The sequence below is a fragment of the Nansenia antarctica genome (assembly GCF_963989245.1).
Source record: "Nansenia antarctica genome assembly, chromosome: 8".
Lineage (NCBI taxonomy): Eukaryota > Metazoa > Chordata > Actinopteri > Argentiniformes > Microstomatidae > Nansenia > Nansenia antarctica.
Window position 1 is genome coordinate 60,343,735 of NC_137678.1, and position 24,507 is coordinate 60,368,241.

The following is a 24,507-nucleotide window of genomic DNA, read 5'->3' on the forward strand; positions in this document are numbered from 1 at the left end:
GAGTTGCTACATCTTTGATGTATCTGCTGCTTGGCTCTTCAAATGCAGTGGCAGAGTGGTTGCTGTATATGTAGTAGCCAGTGAACTGTGGAATCTGAGGTATTTTCTGAACCACAGTATCCACTTTGATGGACTTAAATGCATCAGATATAAATAGTTGTTCTCTAACAGGTGTTAGACTGTGGAACTGTTGATGATTCCTCATCTCAAGGCCACGGAAAATTATTCTGCACCTGAGCACTAGATCCTGGATGGAGCTGTCAAATGCTATGGACTCCACTCTTGCAAGACGCGATCTGCGGTCGATGTTGATTTTGATTATGTCACGGGCAGTTACCTTGAAATATGAAAAATGAATCAAGTTACACAAACTGATGACATGCATCTTTTTGGGTGGGCGCTATTTACCACATTTAAGGGCAGTTACCTTCCCTACATTGGTGCCAATACATTGTATTCCAAAGAGTTTGCTCTCATGAAATAGCCTGGAGTTACAGGCGTCTCTATGGCAGTCGGTCACTGGCACAAAAGTCATTTTTGCCATATGCTTGTTGTTCTCCAAAGTTTTTGCCACTGTTTTCTCCATGTCAAAATAATAAAAAGAAGAATCTTCTCCATGCACACTAATAGTGGGCTTCTCCAGCACGTCAGTGAGCCTAGACTGGTTTCCAGAGTGTATCTGCTTCTTCATGGCGGAGAGGTATGAGTCTTCCACCCCCAGTGAGGTCAGAGTGAAGCACATCATCGTATCTGTCTGTGAATCTCTGAGAACTCTGTCCAGCTCTTCCTGAGATTTCACAATGGGGAGGTTCCGTGTTTTGTAGACATTGACAGCCTTCACCTCTGTCTCTTTGTAGTCAAGCCACTCGTTTAGAGCCTGGGGACTAAATGGGGACTGACTGTAGCCTTTAAGAAGCTCTTTCAGTCCCTCCACGCCTGATTCTCCACTCTCTCGAATGAACTCTGTTGCTGTGGCCAGCTCTTTCAGAAACGCTGTCTGGTACAGTAGCAGCAACTCTGAAAACTGTGTCAGTTTTTTTTTGGTACTCGGGAACCATTTCATCACATAGGCATTGGTGGGGTCCATCATCATGTCCTGACATCTTGTTGTGACCTGTCTCAGTTGTTCTATTACATTCTCAGCCCTAATCAACAGGTCGAAGCTGACTTCAAATGTAACACAAGACGCTTCAGTGTCCAGATTCTTTAGAGGGTACAGCCAGATGCGCACAGGCACAGCCTTTTCTCCTTGTTGTCCCAGGCGACTCGGGAGGGACTTGTACACTTCCACGGCTGCAGCATAATCCATTGTGTTGGTTTCATCAACATCACTGTAGAGGGTGCAGTGATACGACAGACTGCTGAGTTTCTCTGAGTCTGTTAGACTTGAGGGAATGTCCTCTGAAGGGAAGGTGGTTGTCATCTTCTCGATCACATTTATGAGCATGTTCTTTTGGACTCGCGTACTTCTTTCTTTGATGTTACTAGGTTCGCTATCGAAGACGAAGAATGCCTGAGCTCCATATAGAACAGCCATTACCACGTGCGTTGCCTTCCGACGTTCTCCAACACTCTCCTCCTCGTCAAATATTCTATGGCTAAGCATGTCCAGCCTGGTAGAGGATCTGTACTGTAGGGTGACCCGCTCCAGAAGTTTGGACTGGGCAGGGTGGCTTACATATCCAGCAGCCCCACCGACCTCCACCAACCCAGAGAGGACGCTAGCCCTCAGGGGAAGGGTTACATCCAGAGCTGTGAATCTGTCCTGCAGGGAGTCTCCTTCGATGCACCTGACGTATGTGTGAGGCCGAGGCAGAGACAGACGCATAGAGGAAATGGTGCTGTCATCCCACAGGCACACGTCTGAGCAAAAAGAGTCATTGTGGCAGTCATACAACATCCCAAGATCTAGGGGGCGACCAAGGGCAGCAACCATGACATAATCTGCTGGACAATCTCTGGGGACGTCCTCCTCAAATCCTCTGCAGAAACGTTTTGCTTGACGGGTTAACTCAGTGGTAGCATTTTTCACGGTCTGTTGAATCTGTTCACGATCTCTTTCCTGTTTGACTGATACGACGTCATGGCTTCTGTGCTCCTCTAATGCACATTCGAGACAAACCAAAACCTGGTCTGTCTTACAGAAGACCTCCAGAGCTCTGCGGTGCAGCTTGCAGAGTTTCTCCTCCAGGTCTCCAGTCACCTCCACCAGTTTGTGTCTCTGCAGTGCTGATACGGTGTAGTGCTGCCTAACATGGGCCTCACAGTAGGAGGCAGTGCAGGTCAGACAGAGCTTCACAGCTTTGAGCTTTTTCTCAGGCAGGCAGAGGTCACAGGCCACATCTCCGGGTCCAGCGTAGCAGCGATAAGGCAAGGCAGGAACCTTGAAGCCTGCCTGCTGGAGCTTCTGGATCACCCTTTCCAAGGCTGAGTTTGTGTAGAGAGTTGGGCGTGTTCTGAATCTCTTTCTGCACTGGGGACAGGAGTAGTCCTCTGGCTTGTCTGTGTTCTTCCAGTGAGTCCCAATGCACCTCCTGCAGTAACTGTGACCACAGGGGATGGAGACTGGGTCTTTCAGAACCTCAGTGCACAACGAGCATCTGAAGTGATCGTCTGTCAGCAGACTGTCTGTCAGCTCGCTGGGACCTGGAGAGAAGGCTTCTTTTCCAGATGTGACTGGCTTGTCCAGGTCACTCTTCACGGACAGACCAGGCGATAACCTTTCCTGTTTGACACTGAGATCTCCGTTTTTAAATAGTATTGGTTGATCCATGGAGTGGTCACTTTTCATGGAGAGACCGCTAGGAGCAGGAGATGCTGAATTCAGGGGCCTGACATGTCCGTCTGTAAATGTTATTGGTCGATCCAGGGAGTGGTCACTTTTCATGGACAGGCAGCTCGGAGCAGGAGAAGCTCCTTCCGGAGGCCTGACATGTCCGTCTGTAAATGTTATTGGTCGATCCAGGGAGTCGTCACTTTTCATGGACAGGCAGCTCAGAGCAGGAGAAGCTCCTTCCGGAGGCCTGACATGTCCGTCTGTAAATGTTATTGGTCGATCCATGGAGTCGTCACTTTTCATGGACAGGCAGCTCGGAGCAGGAGAAGCTCCTTCCGGAGGCCTGTCGTCACCTTCAGGACTGTCCATATCCCTCCAGTGATCACCGATGCACTAGCTGGCAACCCAGATACGCTAGCTCTCTTCTCTTCTGTTCTTGTCTTCTGTTCAACACCTCATTCACTCTTCACGACAGCTGTCAATCAAGCCACGATGACGTCCGTGTGGGTGTGGTTCGCGTTGACAGTGACCAATCATAACATGGTATCTACTGGTATCTCGGTATCTAGGTATCCGCCCCAAATTGTCCAAAGTCACGTGATCTCCTCGAGCAGAAATGAACCCCTCGCGTAACAAAGTTGACCGAAATAAATGTATACAAAAATGTGTAAAAAGTTGACTGCGGGAGGCAGAGAGAAACTCGCGCGCGCAAAACTTAACTGCGCGCACGCAAAATAAATGTATGCGCGCCCGCGCCCGCGAGGTGGATTTATGACCGTGTGAAACTTGCGAAGTTAATATCTGCGAGTGTGGAATTTATATCTGTGCTTGTGGAAGTTAATATATGCGCGTGTGGAAGAGAGCTCTCTCCCCCCTTCCTCCCCGGGCGTAGAGAGCTCTCTCCCCCCTCCCTCCCCGGACGTAGAGAGCTCTCTCCCCCCTCCCTCCCCGGCCGTAGAGAGCTCTCTCCCCCCTCCCTCCCCGGCCTTAGAGAGCTCTCTCCCCCCTCCCTCCCCGGTCGTAGAGAGCTCTCTCCCCCCTCCCTCCCCGGTCGTAGAGAGCTCTCTCCCCCCTCCCTCCCCGGGCGTAGAGAGCTCTCTCCCCCCTCCCTCCCCGGCCGTAGAGAGCTCTCTCCCCCCTCCCTCCCCGGCCGTAGAGAGCTCTCTCCCAGAGCAGCAGGGTGAAGTCGCTCCTCCATCCACTGACATTAACTCCAGCAGCACTTGGGAATGGAGGCAGGGGGGCATACCGTCTCTCAGGTAACGCGAAAACAACTCTCCTAAAAATAAAAACCAGTAACATCTCACCAAATGAACACTCATTGCAAGCAACATATTTTTTTTCATATATCTGACTAATAAACTAACTGTAAAAATCATTGAAATCTTTTATAGAAAAAAACAAACTTTCAATCGCATGCATTTTCAATATCACATCACGCGGTAGGCCTACGTGTCCCATTGCATCAACTTGAGAATCCTTGGTGGAAAATACACGTCTTTCGTCTACCTATTTTTCTGTATCTTTCTTTTTTGGGAATAATTCGTTTAGTCCATTTACACCTTTTTCCATCCTCCGCCATAGTAGTTTCTGTTGACTCTGTCTTCCACAGATGTTTGGTTGAAGCTGCAAAAGAGGGTCCCGGGTCTGGTCCATCAACAGCGGCTGAGACTGCCCTCAATGTGACATCATCTGTCATCGCCCACAGCATCCATTAGGGCTCACTGAGGTCATCTGCTCATTACTTGCTTTGTTGACTATATGGAGAGGAATTGTTGGACGAATCCACCTGCTGCTGCGTGCCGTTTTCAGCAGCAGCCTGCATGTGGGAATACTGGGGGATGTAGGCTCCTTGCATGGCTGTGTTAGCAGGAATGTACGCGCCGCTGTTCCCCAGTGAGAGATGGCCCATCTGCTGTGTCATCATGGCGGTAGGCTGCATTGACATGGTGTGGTCCACAGAGGGCGACATCACAGCTGCCGGGTGTTGCATAATGTAAGGCTGATGGGCCATCCAAGAATGATTCTGCACCTGGTAGGTGGAGACAGGAGACATATAAGGAGACATGGCCGTCTGAGCCATCATCCTGTTAGTCAGGGTGTACGGAGACGCGTAATACCCATTCTGCATAGCGGCTGAGGATGGATCATAGGCCAGAGTCATCCCACCCAGTCGCAGCTCCGCCTCCCTGGGCCATGTCCGTCCGTTGGGGACAAACGGACTGTGACTGTGCCTCTTCCTCTGACCATCAGCAAACTTACAGAGCAGGGGCTCAGGGGGCGCCAAAGTTCCTGGCACCATCTTGATAAACTTCCCATTGAAGTGGGAGATCACTGCGTTGCACTTCTCTGTGGACTCCATCCTGGCGAAGCCCACCCCTCTGCTGTTCCCACTGTAGTCCCTGAGGACGCGGGTGGAGATGACCTGGCCGAAGGGCCTCAGCAGGCTCTCCAGCTCCTGCTCGTCCACTGACAACCTCTTTCACTAACACATTATGTTTGCATGTCCTGGCTCAGAATCCCCTCCACAGACTGCCAATTTCCAGCAGAGTACACCACTGCGAGGTCGTCTGCATAGGCGTACTTCCGCGAGAGTGTGTTGGCCAGGTCATAGGTGTAGATATTATAGAGGAGGGGGGCCAGGACCGATCCCTGAGGGACACCGTTCTTGAGGCGTCGAAGCCTGCTTAGCTGTCCGCAACCGGTGGTGAGGGTAAAGCTGCGATTACGGATGAGCTCCATGATCATTCTGACCATGATAATGACAGTGTATAATATTGTTGATAGTGTGTATTGCTTAGGACACTTTAAAGAACTGATAAGGTCTCGCTGTGGTTTGTTTTCTGTAAGGTCCCACTATATTCAGAGCTCTTATTGCAATGTTGTCTTTCCTTTTTCCTGATGAAGCCACAGACAACACCCAAAGGCAAATCATCAACTTGATATGTACATACAATAATACAATAAATTCCTCATTCTTCCTGACATATTTGACTTGATTATTAATCTGAGGTTTTGAAATGCCATCATCGATTGAAACGCTGAAGAAGGCAGCTTGCTGCCAAAATGTTGGTCCAATAAATAATTAGCATCAGAGCAAGAGTGTGTGGCTCTCTTTCTTTCTTTGAAAAGCCATCCAACACCTCCCTTCATGAGGAGTGCTGAGCCAATATATGAATTAAGATCCCTCACATAACACCAAGCCTTTGTGAACAATTTATCATGTTTGGTGAGTACACTATGCAGTAGGTCTACATGCATACCTGTGGCACACTTACATGTGTGATGAATAGGTATACTGTATACTGAATCCTGCTGCTGATTTATGAGTAATGTGACTCTCTGCTGAACCCTCCATTTCCCTCTACCATCAGCACTGAGCCATAACAACAGACTGAATGATCACAGATGTCTCTACAGGCATGACTAGACGAGCGGACAGTTATATTGTATCATCAACAACAACAGATGTTGGGGGATATGTCATGTAAAGTGACATACACGAAAACATACATATTCCAAGAGTATAAGATAGTATTGTGACGGCCCTGGCCCCATATATTGTCCTGGCCTGTACTAATATCTGTTTCCCTGTCTGCAGAGAGGCCTCCTGCTGGACAGGGTTACTAATCAGTAGAATGCAGGTCAGCTGGTGGACAGCTGATTGTGCCCCACCTGGTTCCAGGATCCAGGGCATAAGAGACCCATGCAGGCCTCAGTATGGAGGCCTCCTTCTAGGCACCATTATTTTCTTATTTGTTTGTTCCTTGTTTCACACCATGCAACACTCACCTCACCACTTTCCACTACACTCACATTACACCACTGATTTACTGACTACCACACCTCATCTTATTATTGTTATTAGCCTCATTTAGTTTATAATAAAACATTTATTTTCATTACTTTAAGATCGTGTGTGTGTCTCCCGTCTTTTGTCATGGTCATGAGCCTGGCCGTGACAGTATCAACACAGTATCTGTAGGTCAACATCCGAATTGCCTTGTATAAACTGAGTGATTCATAGATAATGACTTGAATGTGACATTAAACAACAAAGTGTTCACTAAGAGGAACAACTCAATCAATCAACTATGCATATTCATATGAACAATGTCACTCTTTGGTACATTCACTGGCTACATGCCAACATGATATGGGCATGAGGTGAGGACTAATTTACATGGATTCTATAAAGATCCTGGAAAGGATATTGTGCTGTGAATGCAATGTACTGTATTTCATAAGTAATGTTAAAGATACTTTCCTGCCATTACAAATGCATCCCTTTTTAAAAGTAGAGTATGCCAAAATGATCCAACAGCGTATACAGTGAAGAGTTTCTAGTCCAAGATAGACATTTACCAGATATTTCTATTAATAGAAACTCACTTTTTAAATTTGACCCCAGTAAGGTTTGTGAAATTAGGATTATCCAGGACACTGCAAAGGAGTGCAATCTTTAATATAGGTGGGAGTGAAGAAAGTAACAGTGTTTTCGGTTGGCAGAAGAATATTATACTATAAGCCCGGCAATTACATATTTACCTATTCATTCACAAATGGTCTACAAGATACATCATTATTTAAGAAAACACTCACCCAGAACCAACTACTGATAGAGCAATTCAAGACTTCTCAAGGGATATTTGATAATAGTGTTTTTATTAGAAGCCCTTTCTCAAGGAAGAACATTCATTAGAGGTTTATTTACACAGAAGTACAGTACTAGAACACATTTTATTTACAATTGACTTTCATACATATTCATGGAACAATATCCTTCTCTTGTTTCACATTGTACATGTAATGTAACAAATGTGCAATGAACTACATACACATTGACTAACATGAAATATAGATGAGCTTATCAACAATCAACTACAGCACCACATAAAGAAATGGATATACAGTACAGTACAGGTCAGCCAATCTACAGTACTAATGTGTATTCTATGCTGTACGTCACAGCAACCAGTACAAACATCTAATCCAATTTCCTCTCCTCATCCTCGTTCCCTATCAACAAGTGAACACAGTAGGGGACGATGGCAACCACACTGAGAGGCACTGCTGCACTCTTACAGAAGGAGAGCGTATAGAACAAGAGCTCTGTGTGGGTGGGGACTTTAATAAAATCATAGAGCTGCAGAGAGGTCAGAGTGGCTGTCACACACATTAGTTTGAAACTGGTCTTGTAGCTGTTCTTCCCCTTGCAGCCCTGTATGAACATCTGAGAGTTGATGGCCAGGCCCAGTCCAAACAAGGCTCCTAGGTTCCTCACCAGACCTGCGAAGGGCGTAGTGTCGAGGTGGATCCAGTCAGGATTGGCACACCATTTTTTGGCTTTCGGTATCGACCACAATAAGTCAATGTCTATCATTTTTAGGAGCAAGTAAAAGCTGACGGCGAAGGAGAACATAAAGAGGATAGTTTGAAGGTAGACTTTTAAACTTGCTGTGTGGATTGAGGGAATATGCTCAAATGCCTCAGCAACCAGCATACCTGAGAATAGAATTTTAAAAAAGGTACAAGTGTAACACCGGTAGTATAGTAGCAATGTCTACTATTATTTGCAAACTCATTTTTGGTCTTACCTGCTAAAACACCAAGGATGACCTGGTGAGGGAAGTGTGTGGCGATAAACACCCTGGAGATGCAAACACTAACTTGGATGACCCAGAAGGTCATCCACAAAAAGGGCCATACAAGACGGAACCTAAAAGGATGGGGGAATTGAGGCAATTATGACATTATAAAGATGCACAACTTTTTTTTACAAGGCAATATAACAGATTGCTAATAGTTACCTCTGGCAGCCCTGTATTGAGGTGTCACTGGGGGATCTGGTTAAGTTGAGGGCTGAGGTGATCATCACATACCACACACATGAGGAACCCATGGCATGACCAGATGGACTACCTGTACAAACAAACACAGCTTCGCTGTCATACAAGCATTAGACATCATAACATCTTCATAAACATATTGCTCAGTTGACAGGATTCTTAATAGGACTGGTTGTTAAAATCCCTAAATATTCAGCACAACAATTGAGTGGAGTTGGAGATGTCCTCTTGGGTGGAGTGGAATTTGGCAATGATCACGTGGTGCCACCAGTACGACACATCTTCAGTTGTGGTCCCCGACCTCATTGGGTGTTTCGGCCAGTTATCACAAGACACCCTCTGCCGAGGTTGGCCCACCACAGGCTGATCAGGCCTGGGTGTGTGTCGCACGGTGGCACCACGTGGTCATTTGGGAGCCCATGTTGGGTCCCTACGTTTCAGCCACAGCCAGTGACTGCTCCGTTCTGCTGCAGTGGACAGTTCTCTGATTGCCTTCCGTTGGGCCTGTCCTCTGATCCCTACTGCCCTCAGGAGCCTTGTGGTGGAGCTGGCTCAGATTTATTGTCAAAGTGAGAATATACAGAATTACAATGAAAGCAAACATTGAAATATGAAACAGAAAATATAATCAAACATGCAATGAAAACAAACCTTGAAATTGCAGAAATAACAGGTAAAAACACATCAGAAGTATATACAATGTCTGCCACTCAGTCATTTGCACCTGCATTTATTTTGCACTAACTCTCCTCAAAACAGTTCCTATAGTGCAACATGCCACTCTTCAAAACAGCTCCTTTTTAATGTGAGGCACAGAGGGACCTGGCCCTTCCTGCAGTATACAGGTGTCTTGACCCTGTCTTTGCCAGCGTCCTTGCACCTCTTGCAGTACCTCCTCATCTCAGTACCATCCGAAGAATATACAGAATTACAATATGCATCCCAAAATGTTTATCCATAGACTCAAGAATCAAGCTTCATTTAACTGTAATTTTAGAAAGACAGACATTACACAATACTATTTCAACCAAAAAACATATATTGGATAGGCAATATGAAATAATATGAATAATGAAAGCAAACTTTGAAATATGAAACAGAAAATATAATCAAAAATACAATAAAACCAAACCTTGAAATTGCAGAAATAACAGGTAAAAACAAATCAGAAGTATATACAATGTCTGCCACTCAGTAATTTGCACCTGCAATTGCACTTCCTTCACCACAAGAATGTTTCCTGGATAGGATTTCACTATGAGGACAATAGTGAAATAAGATTCATTTTTATCTAATCATGAAAATAGGTTGAACCATCCCGTTAAAAGCCATGATATCTGTGACCACTAAACAGTCCGATACTCCAACCCTACTCCTACACTTAACTCCTAACACTGAGGACCATGTGTTGGTTATTACAATATTTCTAATGAGGTCAAATACAGAATCCATTAGAGGACACAACCTTCCTGTTCTGTGAACAAAGACCACAAGTTACTATAAATACATGGATGAATCTGTCTTCGTTTTTACTATAATAATAATAATAATAATAATAATAATAATAATATATGCAAACACTTTCATCCAAAGCAACTTACATTGCAGTGAGTGCATTCAACAACACCTCCATATATAGACCTTAAATAAGCTACTTCAACACCTTCATATAGACCTTAAATAAGCTACTTCAACACCTCCATATAGACCTTAAATAAGCTACTTCAACACCTCCATATATACCTTAAATAACCTACTTCAACACCTCCATATAGACCTTAAATAAGCTACTTCAACACCTCCATATAGACCTTAAATAACCTACTTCAACACCTCCATGCGTATGTCCAGAAAATAAGCTGATCTAATAGAAAACTGAGAAGTGATAGGATGTATATCTTAATGTGATATGATGTACAACATCTCAGTCTTCCAGCTGAAACGTTAGGAGGATTTATTGCAAACTTAACAACATACCAGTATTCAGTCACACTCGGCTTCTAAACACCAAGGCCACATCTGGGTGGAAGGGGCGGTGACATGACGCAGGAGGGGACAAGGACATCTCAACTCCTACGACCTCGATTCCTCCTTCACTCTCCAGGAGGGAGAGGAGGGGAGAAGATGAGAGGAAGGGAGGAGAGGAAGGGGGAGAGGAAGAGAGGAGAGGAAGGGGGGAGAGGAAGGGAGGAGAGGAGGAGATGAGAAGAAGGGAGGAGAGGAAGGGGGGAGAGGGTGGGAGGAGGAAGGAGGGAGAGGAAGGGAGGGTAGGAGGAGAGGACGGGAGAAATTGAGAGAAAATAATCTAGAAAAGGCTAATGTTATGACACAACCTTCTCCCTGATCCGATCAACAAGCACATGTACATACAGTAGATGATGGTGCAGCCAGAAGACCCCCCCCCTTCTTCTTTAGGGCTCCTGCCTCCTTTATACACCTCCCACACTGGGAGCAGTCGTGTTAACTAGTGTGTGTGTTCTCTGGTGTTTCTTTAGGGATCCTGCATGACTGAAACTCTTCCCACACTGGGAGCAGAAGAATGGCTTCTCTCCTGTGTGTATTCTCTGGTGTGTCTTTAGGTTTCCTGCCCCACTGAAACTCTGCCCACACTGGGAGCAGTGATATGGCTTCTCTCCTGTATGTATTCTCTGGTGTGTCTTTAGGTTTCCTGCCCCACTGAAACTCAGCCCACACTGGGAGCAGCAGAATGGCTTCTCTCCTGTGTGTATTCTCTGATGACTCTTTAGAACGTCTGCGTGTCTGAAACTCTTCCCACACTGGGAGCAGTAGAATGGCTTCTCTCCTGTGTGTATTCTCTGGTGTGTCTTTAGGTGTCCTGCCTCACTGAAACTCTGCCCACACTGGGAGCAGCAGAATGGCTTCTCTCCTGTGTGTATTCTCTGGTGACTCTTTAGGTTTCCTGCCTGACTGACACAACAAATACATAAAGCAGTTTTGCTTTTTGCCAACTATTATACAGACGTGTTGAAGAAATTCAGATATAATCGTTATATCATGTTCATTTCTGTCTCAGGTTAAAACTATTGATATATTATTGATATATTGATATATCACTAGCTAGCTGCAGTACATTAGATTGACAGCAGTGTCTGTGCAATAACAGTATGGAAATGATTGTCATTATGCTACAAACACACTGCCACTGACCTGGTCCTGTCTCACAGGTGATGTGAAACTGTTCCAGGTGAGGGAGTGAGTGATTCTGGTAATAGTGAGTAGCACCCACCAGAAAGGCCGGTGACCAAACAGAATCCTGAAAACAAGATGGAGTCAGTTGAACATTAAAAACAAAAACAAATGAGTGGCATTCAAATGACATTCAAATAAATGATTGATGCTGGGCATTGGATCAAAGGATTCATGCAATTGTCATACAGATCACTTTAACAGCTACCGTATTCCAAATTGTACGCATAAACATAATTCACATTCTCTCTATCTATCTATCTCTCCCTCTCTCTAACCTCTAATCCAACTAATTACAGGTTTACCATTTGAAAATTAGGTTGAACCAGTCTCCGATAACTGCAACCCATATCATCTTAGTGCCGACAAAATGGCTGAGCTGGAACCAGAGAGGGAAATAGACAGAAAAAATGTTATGAGGGTCTCCCACAGATGACATGAAGTTGAGGAAGTCATGGTAGTCCCTGTAGTTGTGCTGGAGATGCTGGATCACCAACACCTCACTGCTGTGAATGAAGTCCATCTGGGGTTGGCCTCACATACAGTCTCTGGCACAACTGGAACAGCTGCTCCCTCGGCCAAAGCTATAACCACCATGGCTCCCCCTTTTAACCCCAAAGTGATCCGTATTTATATAAAATCCTGGTATCATAAATCATTCACCAGCTATGGCAACCATGGGCAGATTGGCATGGTTGGAGTCACCCACAAGATGAAAATAAAACGTTGGGCATCATGAAAACTCAGCATTTTAAGGCATGTTACCCAAGGTTGTTTACAGGATAGGTGTGTGGACATTAGATTTTCCACAGGCCATTGCTTTTATTAGTTAATTATTAGTCATTCTATCTACTCCTGGGGGCAGTGTGCTCATGCAGATATACTGTTACAGCACTAAACAGGTTTAATATTTCAGATTGCAATGTTATGATTTTGCATTTCCTATTTCAAGTCCTGTCATCAAATGTTTATGGTTGTTTTTCTAAACTGGAAAAATTGCACTTTCAACATGGCAAAATGGAGAGTTCACTGGGACACTTAATGATTATGTTGAGGAACAGTTAGTAGGGTTAAATGAGCCAAACCATAATTGACAAGGCCCCATTATCTAGACAACATCCAAGTGCTATATCAAGGCTGGCACTAACTGTTAAAGGTTGACTGCAGTCCTCCAACTTCACTGCCACCATCTCTGGACCCTGCTGTGAACCCAGGGACTCTGTGGACTTGGCTTCAGACATGGTAGCTGGGCTGTGAGATGGATATTTCTGCGTTTTCACCAATGTGGAGATACCGGCGCTGCTCAAAACGGCCCTGTCGGAAGTCTTCTGTCCTTATAATATAATATTATGGTCATAGAGACGTTACCTTGCTGTCTGTCCTTATATGGTCATAGAGACGTTACCTTACAAGCTGGCGACCTCGACGGACTCACTATTCCACTCGTCTTCAGGGCATGGACTGCCTTCAGGGCTGCTGCTGGACTGTCAAAGTCCACAAACCCATAGCCTTTACATTTATTTGTTGTCTTATCAAGGATGGCCTTAGCCGATACGATCTTGCCATACGGCTGGCAGAGTTTGACTAGATCCAGGTCGGTGGTTGCCGGGGGCAACCCGCGGATGTACAGGTTGGTTGCTTAAGACCAAAATAAAACCAGTAACATCTCACCAAATGAACACTCATTGCAAGCAACATATTTTTTTTCATATATCTGACTAATAAACTACCTGTAAAAAACATTGAAATCTTTTATAGAAAAAAAAAAACTTTCAATCGCATGCATTTTCAATATCACATCACGCGGTAGGCCTACGTGTCCCATTGCATCAACTTGAGAATCCTTGGTAGAAAATACACGTCTTTCGTCTACCTATTTTTCTGTATCTTTCTTTTTTGGGAATAATTCGTTTAGTCCATTTACACCTTTTTCCATCCTCCGCCGTAGTAGTTTCTGTTGACTCCGTCTTCCACAGATGTTTGGTTGAAGCTGCAAAAGAGGGTCCCGGGTCTGGTCCATCAACAGCGGCTGAGACTGCCCTCAATGTGACATCATCTGTCATCGCCCACAGCATCCATTAGGGCTCACTGAGGTCATCTGCTCATTACTTGCTTTGTTGACTATATGGAGAGGAATTGTTGGACGAATCCACCTGCTGCTGCGTGCCGTTTTCAGCAGCAGCCTGCATGTGGGAATACTGGGGGATGTAGGCTCCTTGCATGGCTGTGTTAGCAGGAATGTACGCGCCGCTGTTCCCCAGTGAGAGATGGCCCATCTGCTGTGTCATCATGGCGGTAGGCTGCATTGACATGGTGTGGTCCACAGAGGGCGACATCACAGCTGCCGGGTGTTGCATAATGTAAGGCTGATGGGCCATCCAAGAATGATTCTGCACCTGGTAGGTGGAGACAGGAGACATATAAGGAGACATGGCCGTCTGAGCCATCATCCTGTTAGTCAGGGTGTACGGAGACGTGTAATACCCATTCTGCATAGCGGCTGAGGATGGATCATAGGCCAGAGTCATCCCACCCAGTCGCAGCTCCGCCTCCCTGGGTCATGTCCGTCCGTTGGGGACAAACGGACTGTGACTGTGCCTCTTCCTCTGACCATCAGCAAACTTACAGAGCAGGGGCTCAGGGGGCGCCAAAGTTCCTGGCACCATCTTGATAAACTTCCCATTGAAGTGGGAGATCACTGCGTTGCACTTCTCTGTGGACTCCATCCTGGCGAAGCCCACCCCTCTGCTGTTCCCACTGTAGTCCCTGAGGACGCGGGTGGAGATGACCTGGCCGAAGGGCCTCAGCAGGCTCTCCAGCTCCTGCTCGTCCACTGACAGGGGCAGGTTGGAGATGTAGAGGTTGGTAGGGTCCTGCTCCTGCTGCTTAGCCATCTGAGCTTGTATTCCACTCGTCTTCAGGGCATGGACTGCCTTCAGGGCTGCTGCTGGACTGTCAAAGTCCACAAACCCATAGCCTTTACATTTATTTGTTGTCTTATCAAGGATGGCCTTAGCCGATATGATCTTGCCATACGGCTGGCAGAGTTTGACTAGATCCAGGTCGGTGGTTGCCGGGGGCAATCTTCCTCCTCCACTTCCTCTTCTATTTCTTCTTTCACCATCATAGCTTTTTCCTCCTCTTCCTCTCTTCCAGCCACCATCATTTCTTCTTCTTCCTCTTTCACTAACACATTATGTTCCAGTGGTTGACTGCAGTCCTCCAACTTCACTGCCACCATCTCTGGACCCTGCTGTGAACCCAGGGACTCTGTGGACTTGGCTTCAGACATGGTAGCTGGGCTGTGAGATGGATATTTCTGCGTTTTCACCAATGTGGAGATACCGGCGCTGCTCAAAACGGCCCTGTCGGAAGTCTTCTGTCCTTATAATATAATATTATGGTCATAGAGACGTTACCTTGCTGTCTGTCCTTATATGGTCATAGAGACGTTACCTTACAAGCTGGCGACCTCGACGGACTCACTATTCCACTCGTCTTCAGGGCATGGACTGCCTTCAGGGCTGCTGCTGGACTGTCAAAGTCCACAAACCCATAGCCTTTACATTTATTTGTTGTCTTATCAAGGATGGCCTTAGCCGATACGATCTTGCCATACGGCTGGCAGAGTTTGACTAGATCCAGGTCGGTGGTTGCCGGGGGCAACCCGCGGATGTACAGGTTGGTTGCTTAAGACCAAAATAAAACCAGTAACATCTCACCAAATGAACACTCATTGCAAGCAACATATTTTTTTTCATATATCTGACTAATAAACTACCTGTAAAAATCATTGAAATCTTTTATAGAAAAAAAAAAACTTTCAATCGCATGCATTTTCAATATCACATCACGCGGTAGGCCTACGTGTCCCATTGCATCAACTTGAGAATCCTTGGTAGAAAATACACGTCTTTCGTCTACCTATTTTTCTGTATCTTTCTTTTTTGGGAATAATTCGTTTAGTCCATTTACACCTTTTTCCATCCTCCGCCGTAGTAGTTTCTGTTGACTCCGTCTTCCACAGATGTTTGGTTGAAGCTGCAAAAGAGGGTCCCGGGTCTGGTCCATCAACAGCAGCTGAGACTGCCCTCAATGTGACATCATCTGTCATCGCCCACAGCATCCATTAGGGCTCACTGAGGTCATCTGCCCATTACTTGCTTTGTTGACTATATGGAGAGGAATTGTTGGACGAATCCACCTGCTGCTGCGTGCCGTTTTCAGCAGCAGCCTGCATGTGGGAATACTGGGGGATGTAGGCTCCTTGCATGGCTGTGTTAGCAGGAATGTAAGCGCCGCTGTTCCCCAGTGAGAGATGGCCCATCTGCTGTGTCATCATGGCGGTAGGCTGCATTGACATGGTGTGGTCCACAGAGGGCGACATCACAGCTGCCGGGTGTTGCATAATGTAAGGCTGATGGGCCATCCAAGAATGATTCTGCACCTGGTAGGTGGAGACAGGAGACAGGAGACATATAAGGAGACATGGCCGTCTGAGCCATCATCCTGTTAGTCAGGGTGTACGGAGACGCGTAATACCCATTCTGCATAGCGGCTGAGGATGGATCATAGGCCAGAGTCATCCCACCCAGTCGCAGCTCCGCCTCCCTGGGCCATGTCCGTCCGTTGGGGACAAACGGACTGTGACTGTGCCTCTTCCTCTGACCATCAGCAAACTTACAGAGCAGGGGCTCAGGGGGCGCCAAAGTTCCTGGCACCATCTTGATAAACTTCCCATTGAAGTGGGAGATCACTGCGTTGCACTTCTCTGTGGACTCCATCCTGGCGAAGCCCACCCCTCTGCTGTTCCCACTGTAGTCCCTGAGGACGCGGGTGGAGATGACCTGGCCGAAGGGCCTCAGCAGGCTCTCCAGCTCCTGCTCGTCCACTGACAGGGGCAGGTTGGAGATGTAGAGGTTGGTAGGGTCCTGCTCCTGCTGCTTAGCCATCTGAGCTTGTATTCCACTCGTCTTCAGGGCATGGACTGCCTTCAGGGCTGCTGCTGGACTGTCAAAGTCCACAAACCCATAGCCTTTACATTTATTTGTTGTCTTATCAAGGATGGCCTTAGCCGATACGATCTTGCCATACGGCTGGCAGAGTTTGACTAGATCCAGGTCGGTGGTTGCCGGGGGCAACCCGCGGATGTACAGGTTGGTTTTGCTGAGCTGGTCCCAGCCTGTGGTGCTGCTGTTGCTGCTGCTGCTCACCGTGCTGGGGTTGAAATCTGTTTGCTTGCTGTGACTCTAATCAATGCATTCTCTCAGCTTCAGAGATGGCAGAGTCCAGATTATCACCTGAACTCGAGCCTTCTCTTGGGAATACACCATCACACATCTCCCAGCTGGGTAAGGACTTGGGAATCCTTTGTTGATTCTCTGCTTTGGATTGTTCTTGGTCTAATCTGTAATACTTACCTAATGGGAGATGAGTTTGATGATTGATTAAAATGACTGGTTAGAATTAACCTATATTACTTCACTTATTCTCATATTTTGTCCATGCAGATACGGATTCTGATGACCCATATGTTGGTGCTCAGCCTTGCTCAAAGAGGAAAGATGGAAAGAAGCAACAAGAAGACACTAGTGACAACTGTCCTGGAAAATCCCTGCACAAGAACGACCAGTGGTTGTCACCTTGCAGTGATGTGTCGAGACCAAAATCATTAGATCCAATTTCTTTCCCTGCTTTATCAGCTGAAGACGAAGGCATAAAACAAGACAAAAAGCCAAGGTTGACCAAAATCAAAAGAGCTGGAGTCAAGAAACACATTTCTTCAGAGAGTCCTGATGGTAGCAAGAGTGTGTTTACCTTTGACATGGCTGTTCCAGGAAACTCAAGACGATCAAGCAGAAGTAACAAAGCAAAAGGATTACCATCAGTCAACCAAAAACATACAGTGCAGTCCCCCATAGAAAGTAAATCAACCACAAATAAAGATGCTTGTAGTATTTCTGCATCTCTGTCCGCACGGTCCTTTGCTCTCTCAAAAGGATTACCATCAGTCAACAAAAAACATACAGTGCAGTCCCCCATAGAAAGTAAATCAAAATCAACCACAAATAAAGATGCTTGTAGTATTTCTGCATCTCTGTCCGCACGGTCCTTTGCTCTCTCAAGGGGCTCAGTGAATGCTTCTTCCTGTCCCAATGAAGATGATGGAGTGTTTGAGGACTACTTTTCTCCAGTTAACAACCCACAAAGGCCTCTTTTGCTCAACTTGCCCTCAAAGACTAAGGTTCAGATCCTCTTTGAACCCAGCCCTGGGAAGAGAAAGAGGGGCAAGAGTGAAACCACAGGGCCTATGTTGGCCCCTGCCAAGAGAAAAAAAATTAAGTGTGAAGGAGACCTCCTGGGAGTCCAACAGAAACAAGGAATTGCCTTGTTGTGATCCTGCCAAACAGAGAGCATTGTCAACACAGATCCCACACCTCTCAAAATGCAGTTGAACAGAAGCCAGTAAAGCTTTAGATCAGCAGGAAAGTCCAAATGTCCTACCTCATCACAATGAAAATGATGTGAATTACTATCATTATAAACACATCACCCTGCAGTATCTTCAGTTGAATTAATGAATGGATTTAATCTAAACTATGTTTTTAGGGCATTTCTGAGATTGACAGGACGGACGGATGAGAGAGAGCATGCCCCATGAATGGATTTAATCTTAAGGCCAATGCACACGGCGTGCGATTTTGTCGCACGACAACATTCAATTCTCAATTCACACCACCGAAGTGTGCGACAAAATCGCACGCCGTGTGCATTGGCCTTTATATGTATTATTAGAAACAAAGCATCAGGCCAGTTAATCCCACCATTGTGAATGACGTCATGTTACAGGCACTTTTAATCACACATCTATAGTCTGCAATGGGTTTTAGATTAATTTTGCGATTAAAGATTGTTCTGCTTGTTTTACTTTCAAGACATAATAAAGTTCTGTAGAACGGGCCAAATTGATGTAATTGGGTTTTTTGTTTGTTATACATCACATGCATTTGTTGTAATATTCTATTCAAGTGTCCTAAGATGTGATTTTATATTTCTTACACAGTGGCACATAGGTTTGGAATGACTACCTTGTTAAGTACGGTATCTCAGTGATGCAAAGACTGGAAAATATTTATCTTTAGAATTTGAATATTTGGCCTACTTATTGGCAATTCACTGAAACACAACTTTATTAACATCAGGATAGATGGAATGTTATAAAGTGAAGCACATCTGTAGGTGATAGAAAGAAGAAATTAAACATGTCACACTTAAGTTAACGGTTGGAGTATGCCAGCAATGTTCCAGAGAAACTGGTCTTTCTGGATGGATGAGGATGTTTTTTTTTCTACAGCATTCTGTACTTAGTGCTGACCCTCCACAGAGAGCTCTCATTTCAGTTTATGTTCAGTGTCCTGTCATCGTCCTGCTTATTGTTTTGTAAATACCTGTACAAAGTTGCCAGCTATATTTCTACCTATTTATAAAGTTCCACACACATTTTTTACTTGCCCCGGGCAATCGGGCAACTGTTAATGTCGAATCCTGCCGGGTAATACAGAAGTAGTCTTTAGGCCTATGAAAAGACATTAGACACTGGTGATAAAGGTGGAATCATTGTCAACTAGTTGTGTGTTTGGCAAAAAAAAAAACTACATGGTTGTGCGAAGTCAAAAGTCAAAGCTTGTCTTTATAAGTTTGATTATATTCCAAACACAACACTGTTTTATGCAGCCAAAAGACTACCCCGTGCTGACCCCCGAAAATGACACACGCATGAAGAAAAAACTGGACAAGATGATGAAAGAGCTTCATCCAGTGCCGTCGCCACCTTTTTGTAAGACACCTCTGTTCATCTGAAGAATACTATAGTTGGCGTCTAAAAGAGCTTTGTGCTTGAAGGTGGTTTCATTTGAACATGTTCTGTATTACAGATGTGTCCACTTTCATCATTGATGAAGAGAATGGAATAGTCTACAGCCCTGGCACAGACAGCATGGCACAGCGCTGAAAGAGATGAGTGAAAAGGGAGAACCTCTCTCCCACAGGTATATCTTATATACGTATATCACCAATTGCTTGACCCGAGGGTTACAATTGAACCTGATATTTACAGTTATGATAATGTATAACAAGCACAAGGACAGTTATGACACACTCCAAACATTCTGCTGCCACCAATATGCGCAAGATCTTTTACAATTTAGCAGACACTTTTATACAACAGAACTAGCAACACATCTAGTCTGCAATGGGTTTTAGATGAATTTTGCGATTAAAGATTGTTCTGCTTGTTTTACTTTCAAGACATAATAAAGTTGTGTAGAACGGGCCAAATTGATGTAATAGTTTGTTTTGTTATACACCACATGATGCATTTGTTGTAATATTCTATTCAAGTGACCCAAGAATTTTTTTTCTACAGCATTCTATACAGATACCTTAGTGCTGACCCTCCACAGAGAGCTCTCATTTCACTTTATGTTCAGTGTCCTGTCATCGTCCTGCTTATTGTTTTGTAAATACCTGTACAAAGTTGCCAGCTATATTTCTACCTATTTATAAAGTTCCACACCTTGGGCATGCACCTCAACATTGTTGTCCTCTTCCCCTCTGACACCACCGTAACAGTGTCTCCCTGACTAACACATTTTCTAGTTTATGCAATATACTGGCCATCAGGGCACACACAATAAAGTATTTTCACACTGCACTTCAAGACGTTTTCGCTAAAGGAAGTCGTGTCAATGCCACTATCTAAGTACCAGTTAGTGATCTGTGAGATACTATCATCACTGCTCAAAATAGGAATGTAATTTACTGATAAGACACATAGTTGTGTGGAGGATTGGCATTAAGGTATCTGTACAGAATGCTGTAGAGAAAAAGCATCCTCATCTTTGCAGTGGAAAATTCAGATTTGAACGTATTCCAAGTCTTTGATATATCTCAACATTGTAGATGTCTCTGATGAGGAAGATGAATTACATTTACATTACATTTTTGGCATTTAGCAGACGCCTTATTCCAAAGCGACTTACAATCGAAACATTTGGCTAAGCAAGTGAACCATCAATTCATCAGTCGTAGCAGAAAGAGTAATCTAGTTCAGGCCAGGGGCCATTGGCAGTCATTGGGATAGAAGAAGTAATACTTTTTTATTTAAAAAAAGAAAGAAATGGACACAGGAGATACAGTACAAGGGGGGAAGTAGAAATCTTAGGAGACATAGTCTCTGCCAGTCGCTGGTATAGAGGGAGAACAGTAGGGGCCCTAGGACAGAGCCCTGAGGGACCCCAGTGGTGAGGGTTCATGAAGAAGACAACGATTCTCTCCAAGTCACCTGGTAGGAGCGACCCACCAGGTGGGAAGCAAACCAGGAGAGTGCAGTGCCAGAGATACCCAGTTCTGAGAGGATGGAGAGAAGGATCTGGTGGTTGACTGTGTCGAAGGCAGCGGACAGGTCCAGGAGAATGAGAACAGAGGAGAGGGAGGAAGCTTGAGAACAGTGGAGGGCCTCTGTGGCAGCAAGGAGAGCAGTCTCAGTGCAATGCCCAGCCTTGAAGCTGGATTGGTTGGTGTCCAGATGTTCCATCTTTCGGAGATAATCAGTTGCTTGGATGCAGCACGTTGAAGGGTTTTGGAAGGGAAGGAGAGAAAGGGATACTGGTCTGTAGTTGTGGACAGAGGACAGGTCAAGGGTGTGTTTCTTGAGGACAGGCTTGACTCTATTTTGAAGGCAGCCGGGACAGATCCTGTGTATAAGGATTGATTGATTGATTGATTGAGAACTTTATTAGAAGATTTGCAGAAGAAGGTACATGAAAGTACATATTACATACAAGGTCAACTAACAGGATAAAAACCCAAGAAAGCCACTGGCTTATTTCAATTGGGGTCCTTGATACTCAATTCATCGTTACATGTAAGACAGACAAAAAACTAGTACTATCTACAAGATAATACAGACAAATAACTAGTACTATCTACAAGATAAACATACATCCAACATGGGAAGAACAATACAACAAAACATAAGGTATGTACAGCGGGTAGGACAGGTGGGGACATACACCACAGGTGGGGGCGGGGGACAAAACACAAAGTATGTACAGTGTCAGTAGTCTCCATTCAGGTCATCGTCAAGTTGAGGAGGAGTTGATTACGGTGGTATGGTAAGGAAGGATGTCGGAGGAAATGGAGAAGAGGGGAGGGGATGGGATCGAGAGGGCAGGTGGTTGCCCGCTTGGATGTGATCAGTGTGAGAATCTCATCAGGGAAAGGGGGGGGGGAAATGATAAGCCAGGGACCGAGTGTCGAGCAGAGAGTCTGGAAGGGGTGTTAGCAGCGTTGGTAGGAGGAGGGGGAAAGTTGCTGCTAATGTCACCAACCTTGTTTTCGAAGTAGGTGACAAAGTCATGAATGTCATGAATGTGCTGCTGGATGTAGTCTGATCCAGAAAGACCAGTTTCTCTGGAACATTGCTGGCATACTCCAGCCGTTTACTTAACCATGGAGTCGTTTTTCAGAGAAAAGTTTGAGGGAAATCACACATTGTCTCACCACCCCCAGGGCTTCTCTCAGGAAGGACTATTAGGTTAGACTATGAATTATGTTTTACAGAGGCTTTATAGTGTTGTTTTATTCTGCTCTTATATACCCAAGGTTTTATTTTATATGTTTTTATTTAACCAGGTAAGACCATTAAGAACAGATTCTTATTTACCATGCCGACCTGGCATGGGTGGGGGGTAGGGGATAAAAGAAATACGAAAACGTTACAACACATTAAACATGACAAACAAAACAGAGCAGAGAACAAGAACAGTTACAAGCCAAGGACAAATCAGACCAACAAACAATCAACAACAGGCGAGCAGGGGACAGGTCCTAGTTTAGAAGCAATTGCACGTGTCGTTAAAAGTGTCCATGTGTGAGTTCTTGAAGGCTGATTTGGAGGTGAGTTTAACCAGGTGTTTCCATCCGGCCGACCCATGGAGCCCCTCCACTCTCAGCTCATTATGGACTAATGTAGGGCACCTGTGTGTCTCAGCTCATTATGGACTAATGTAATGTAGGGCACCTGTGTGTTTGCTCTCCTGTGTTACTGATGCCCTCACTCCTCTGCACTCCCTGCTCAGTCTGCTCTGTGTATCTTGTCATGTGACGTGTTCCATGTCAAGATAGTCTGTTCCTAACGCAAGTATTGAGACCTTGATCTTACAGTTTCTTTGTTTTCGTGTTAGTCCATATTTTGTATTTCTGCCCTTGTCCTTTTCTCAGTAAAGATATTTTTTATTTTGCATTCGCTGCCTACCGCCTGCTTCTTCCTCTGCACCGCACCTGTGTCCACACCTTACAACAAACCCTTACCATTGTCAGAGATGATTGGGTGCAAACCTCACTTTAGAGTCATATTGTACTGCCAAATTCAGGACAAAGCATTTCTCTGAAGTTTGATTGATATAAAAAAAAATGTTTAACTGTTCTTTGGGAACTATACACTGGATGCTTAAAACACATGCTAAAAACACTAATCCAACTTCTATCCCAACTATATCCTTTGAGATGTTTTAGGTTACTGTACTGTGAATGCTATGGGGATGGTTGCTTTTGGTTTTTGGTCTATTGATGTAAGTGAATACCATGTGGGTTAGCATAAGAGATGGATTCCCTGGGTGTTGTCAGGTGACTGAAACAGAAAGACTATGAGCATGGTATGTGTCAGTTTATTGTATATTTTCATCACAGGCAACTTCATACTCCAACTACAGTCAAATACAAAACATTTTTATGATTAGAATCTTATTACCCTGAATGATTTACAATGCATGTTGTTTAATTAATATCAACATCACAGCACAATTGAAAAATATATGACACAATAATTTACATGAAAAGGGAAAAGGGAAGTTTCACTGTGTCACAGTGGGTTATTTGCTGTGGAAAGAACACATTGGTATGTTTATGTACAACATTTACTGTATTAAGAGTACTTTGCTTTACTTTACTTTTATTTATTTGTATAGCACTTATCAAGACAGCAGTCACAAAGTGCTTCACAGTACATTTGGTAGTATACAGCATAACACAGCAAGTAAACAGGCAACAAATAAAATATATTTGTATAATTCATAAAATGTAAACAAGCACTTCACAAAAGCAATGAAACAAATGATCAAATGATCAAATCAATACAGATATCAAGAAGTAAAACGAGAAAACAACTTATATAAAATAATTGGGTTTTTAAATGTTTTTTTAAAAAGTGGTACAGACCCAGCTAAACTGACAGTGAGGGGGAGGCGATTCCATAATGTTGGAGCTACAACAGTAAAAGCTCGGCCACCCTTTGTTTTGAGCCTAGACCGTGGGACAATTAAAAGCCGTTGGTCAGACGATCTAAGTGATCTAGGTGCAATGTATTGTGTTAAAAGATCGGAAATATAGGAGTAAGTAAATTAAATCAATTAACAAATCTAAATGTATAACATTATAGTGCAATAACATTATACTGCATGAAACAATACGATAATAAGCAAAAATCTAATGATGTTGTCTCACTGAATGTACCTACATTAAGGTGTTTCAGTAGATTAAGTCTCGTGGAAAGGAAAGATTGTCAATTTAGAAACATAATGTGAATTTTGACATTATGATTTTCTCATGAAGTCA

General features: G+C 44.6%; 1 protein-coding gene and 3 pseudogenes across 4 annotated transcripts; all 4 read right to left on the reverse strand.

The window, feature by feature from the left end:
- Positions 1–4,517: 4,517 nt before the first annotated feature.
- LOC308164525 (RNA-binding motif, single-stranded-interacting protein 1-like) lies at positions 4,518–6,200 on the reverse strand (the record flags this gene model as incomplete). Its single annotated transcript, XM_080538592.1, has 2 exons — positions 4,518–5,255; positions 6,195–6,200. 2 exons carry the CDS (start codon positions 6,198–6,200, stop codon positions 4,518–4,520), a joined length of 744 nt encoding a protein of 247 aa, XP_080394718.1.
- Positions 6,201–7,763: 1,563 nt separating this feature from the next.
- LOC308163368 (glucose-6-phosphatase 2-like) lies at positions 7,764–12,355 on the reverse strand (annotated as a pseudogene). The gene is made up of 5 exons: positions 12,138–12,355; positions 11,790–11,899; positions 8,587–8,694; positions 8,374–8,495; positions 7,764–8,281 (listed from the first exon to the last, which is right to left on the reverse strand). The product of its transcript is annotated as a glucose-6-phosphatase 2-like (transcript).
- A 1,488-nt stretch (positions 12,356–13,843) lies between these two features.
- On the reverse strand, positions 13,844–15,981 carry LOC308164526 (RNA-binding motif, single-stranded-interacting protein 1-like; annotated as a pseudogene). Its single transcript has 3 exons — positions 15,954–15,981; positions 15,289–15,521; positions 13,844–14,747 (listed from the first exon to the last, which is right to left on the reverse strand). The product of its transcript is annotated as an RNA-binding motif, single-stranded-interacting protein 1-like (transcript).
- A 7-nt stretch (positions 15,982–15,988) lies between these two features.
- On the reverse strand, positions 15,989–17,658 carry LOC308164527 (RNA-binding motif, single-stranded-interacting protein 1-like; annotated as a pseudogene). Its single transcript has 2 exons — positions 17,650–17,658; positions 15,989–17,081 (listed from the first exon to the last, which is right to left on the reverse strand). The product of its transcript is annotated as an RNA-binding motif, single-stranded-interacting protein 1-like (transcript).
- Between the last annotated feature and the right edge of the window lie 6,849 nt (positions 17,659–24,507).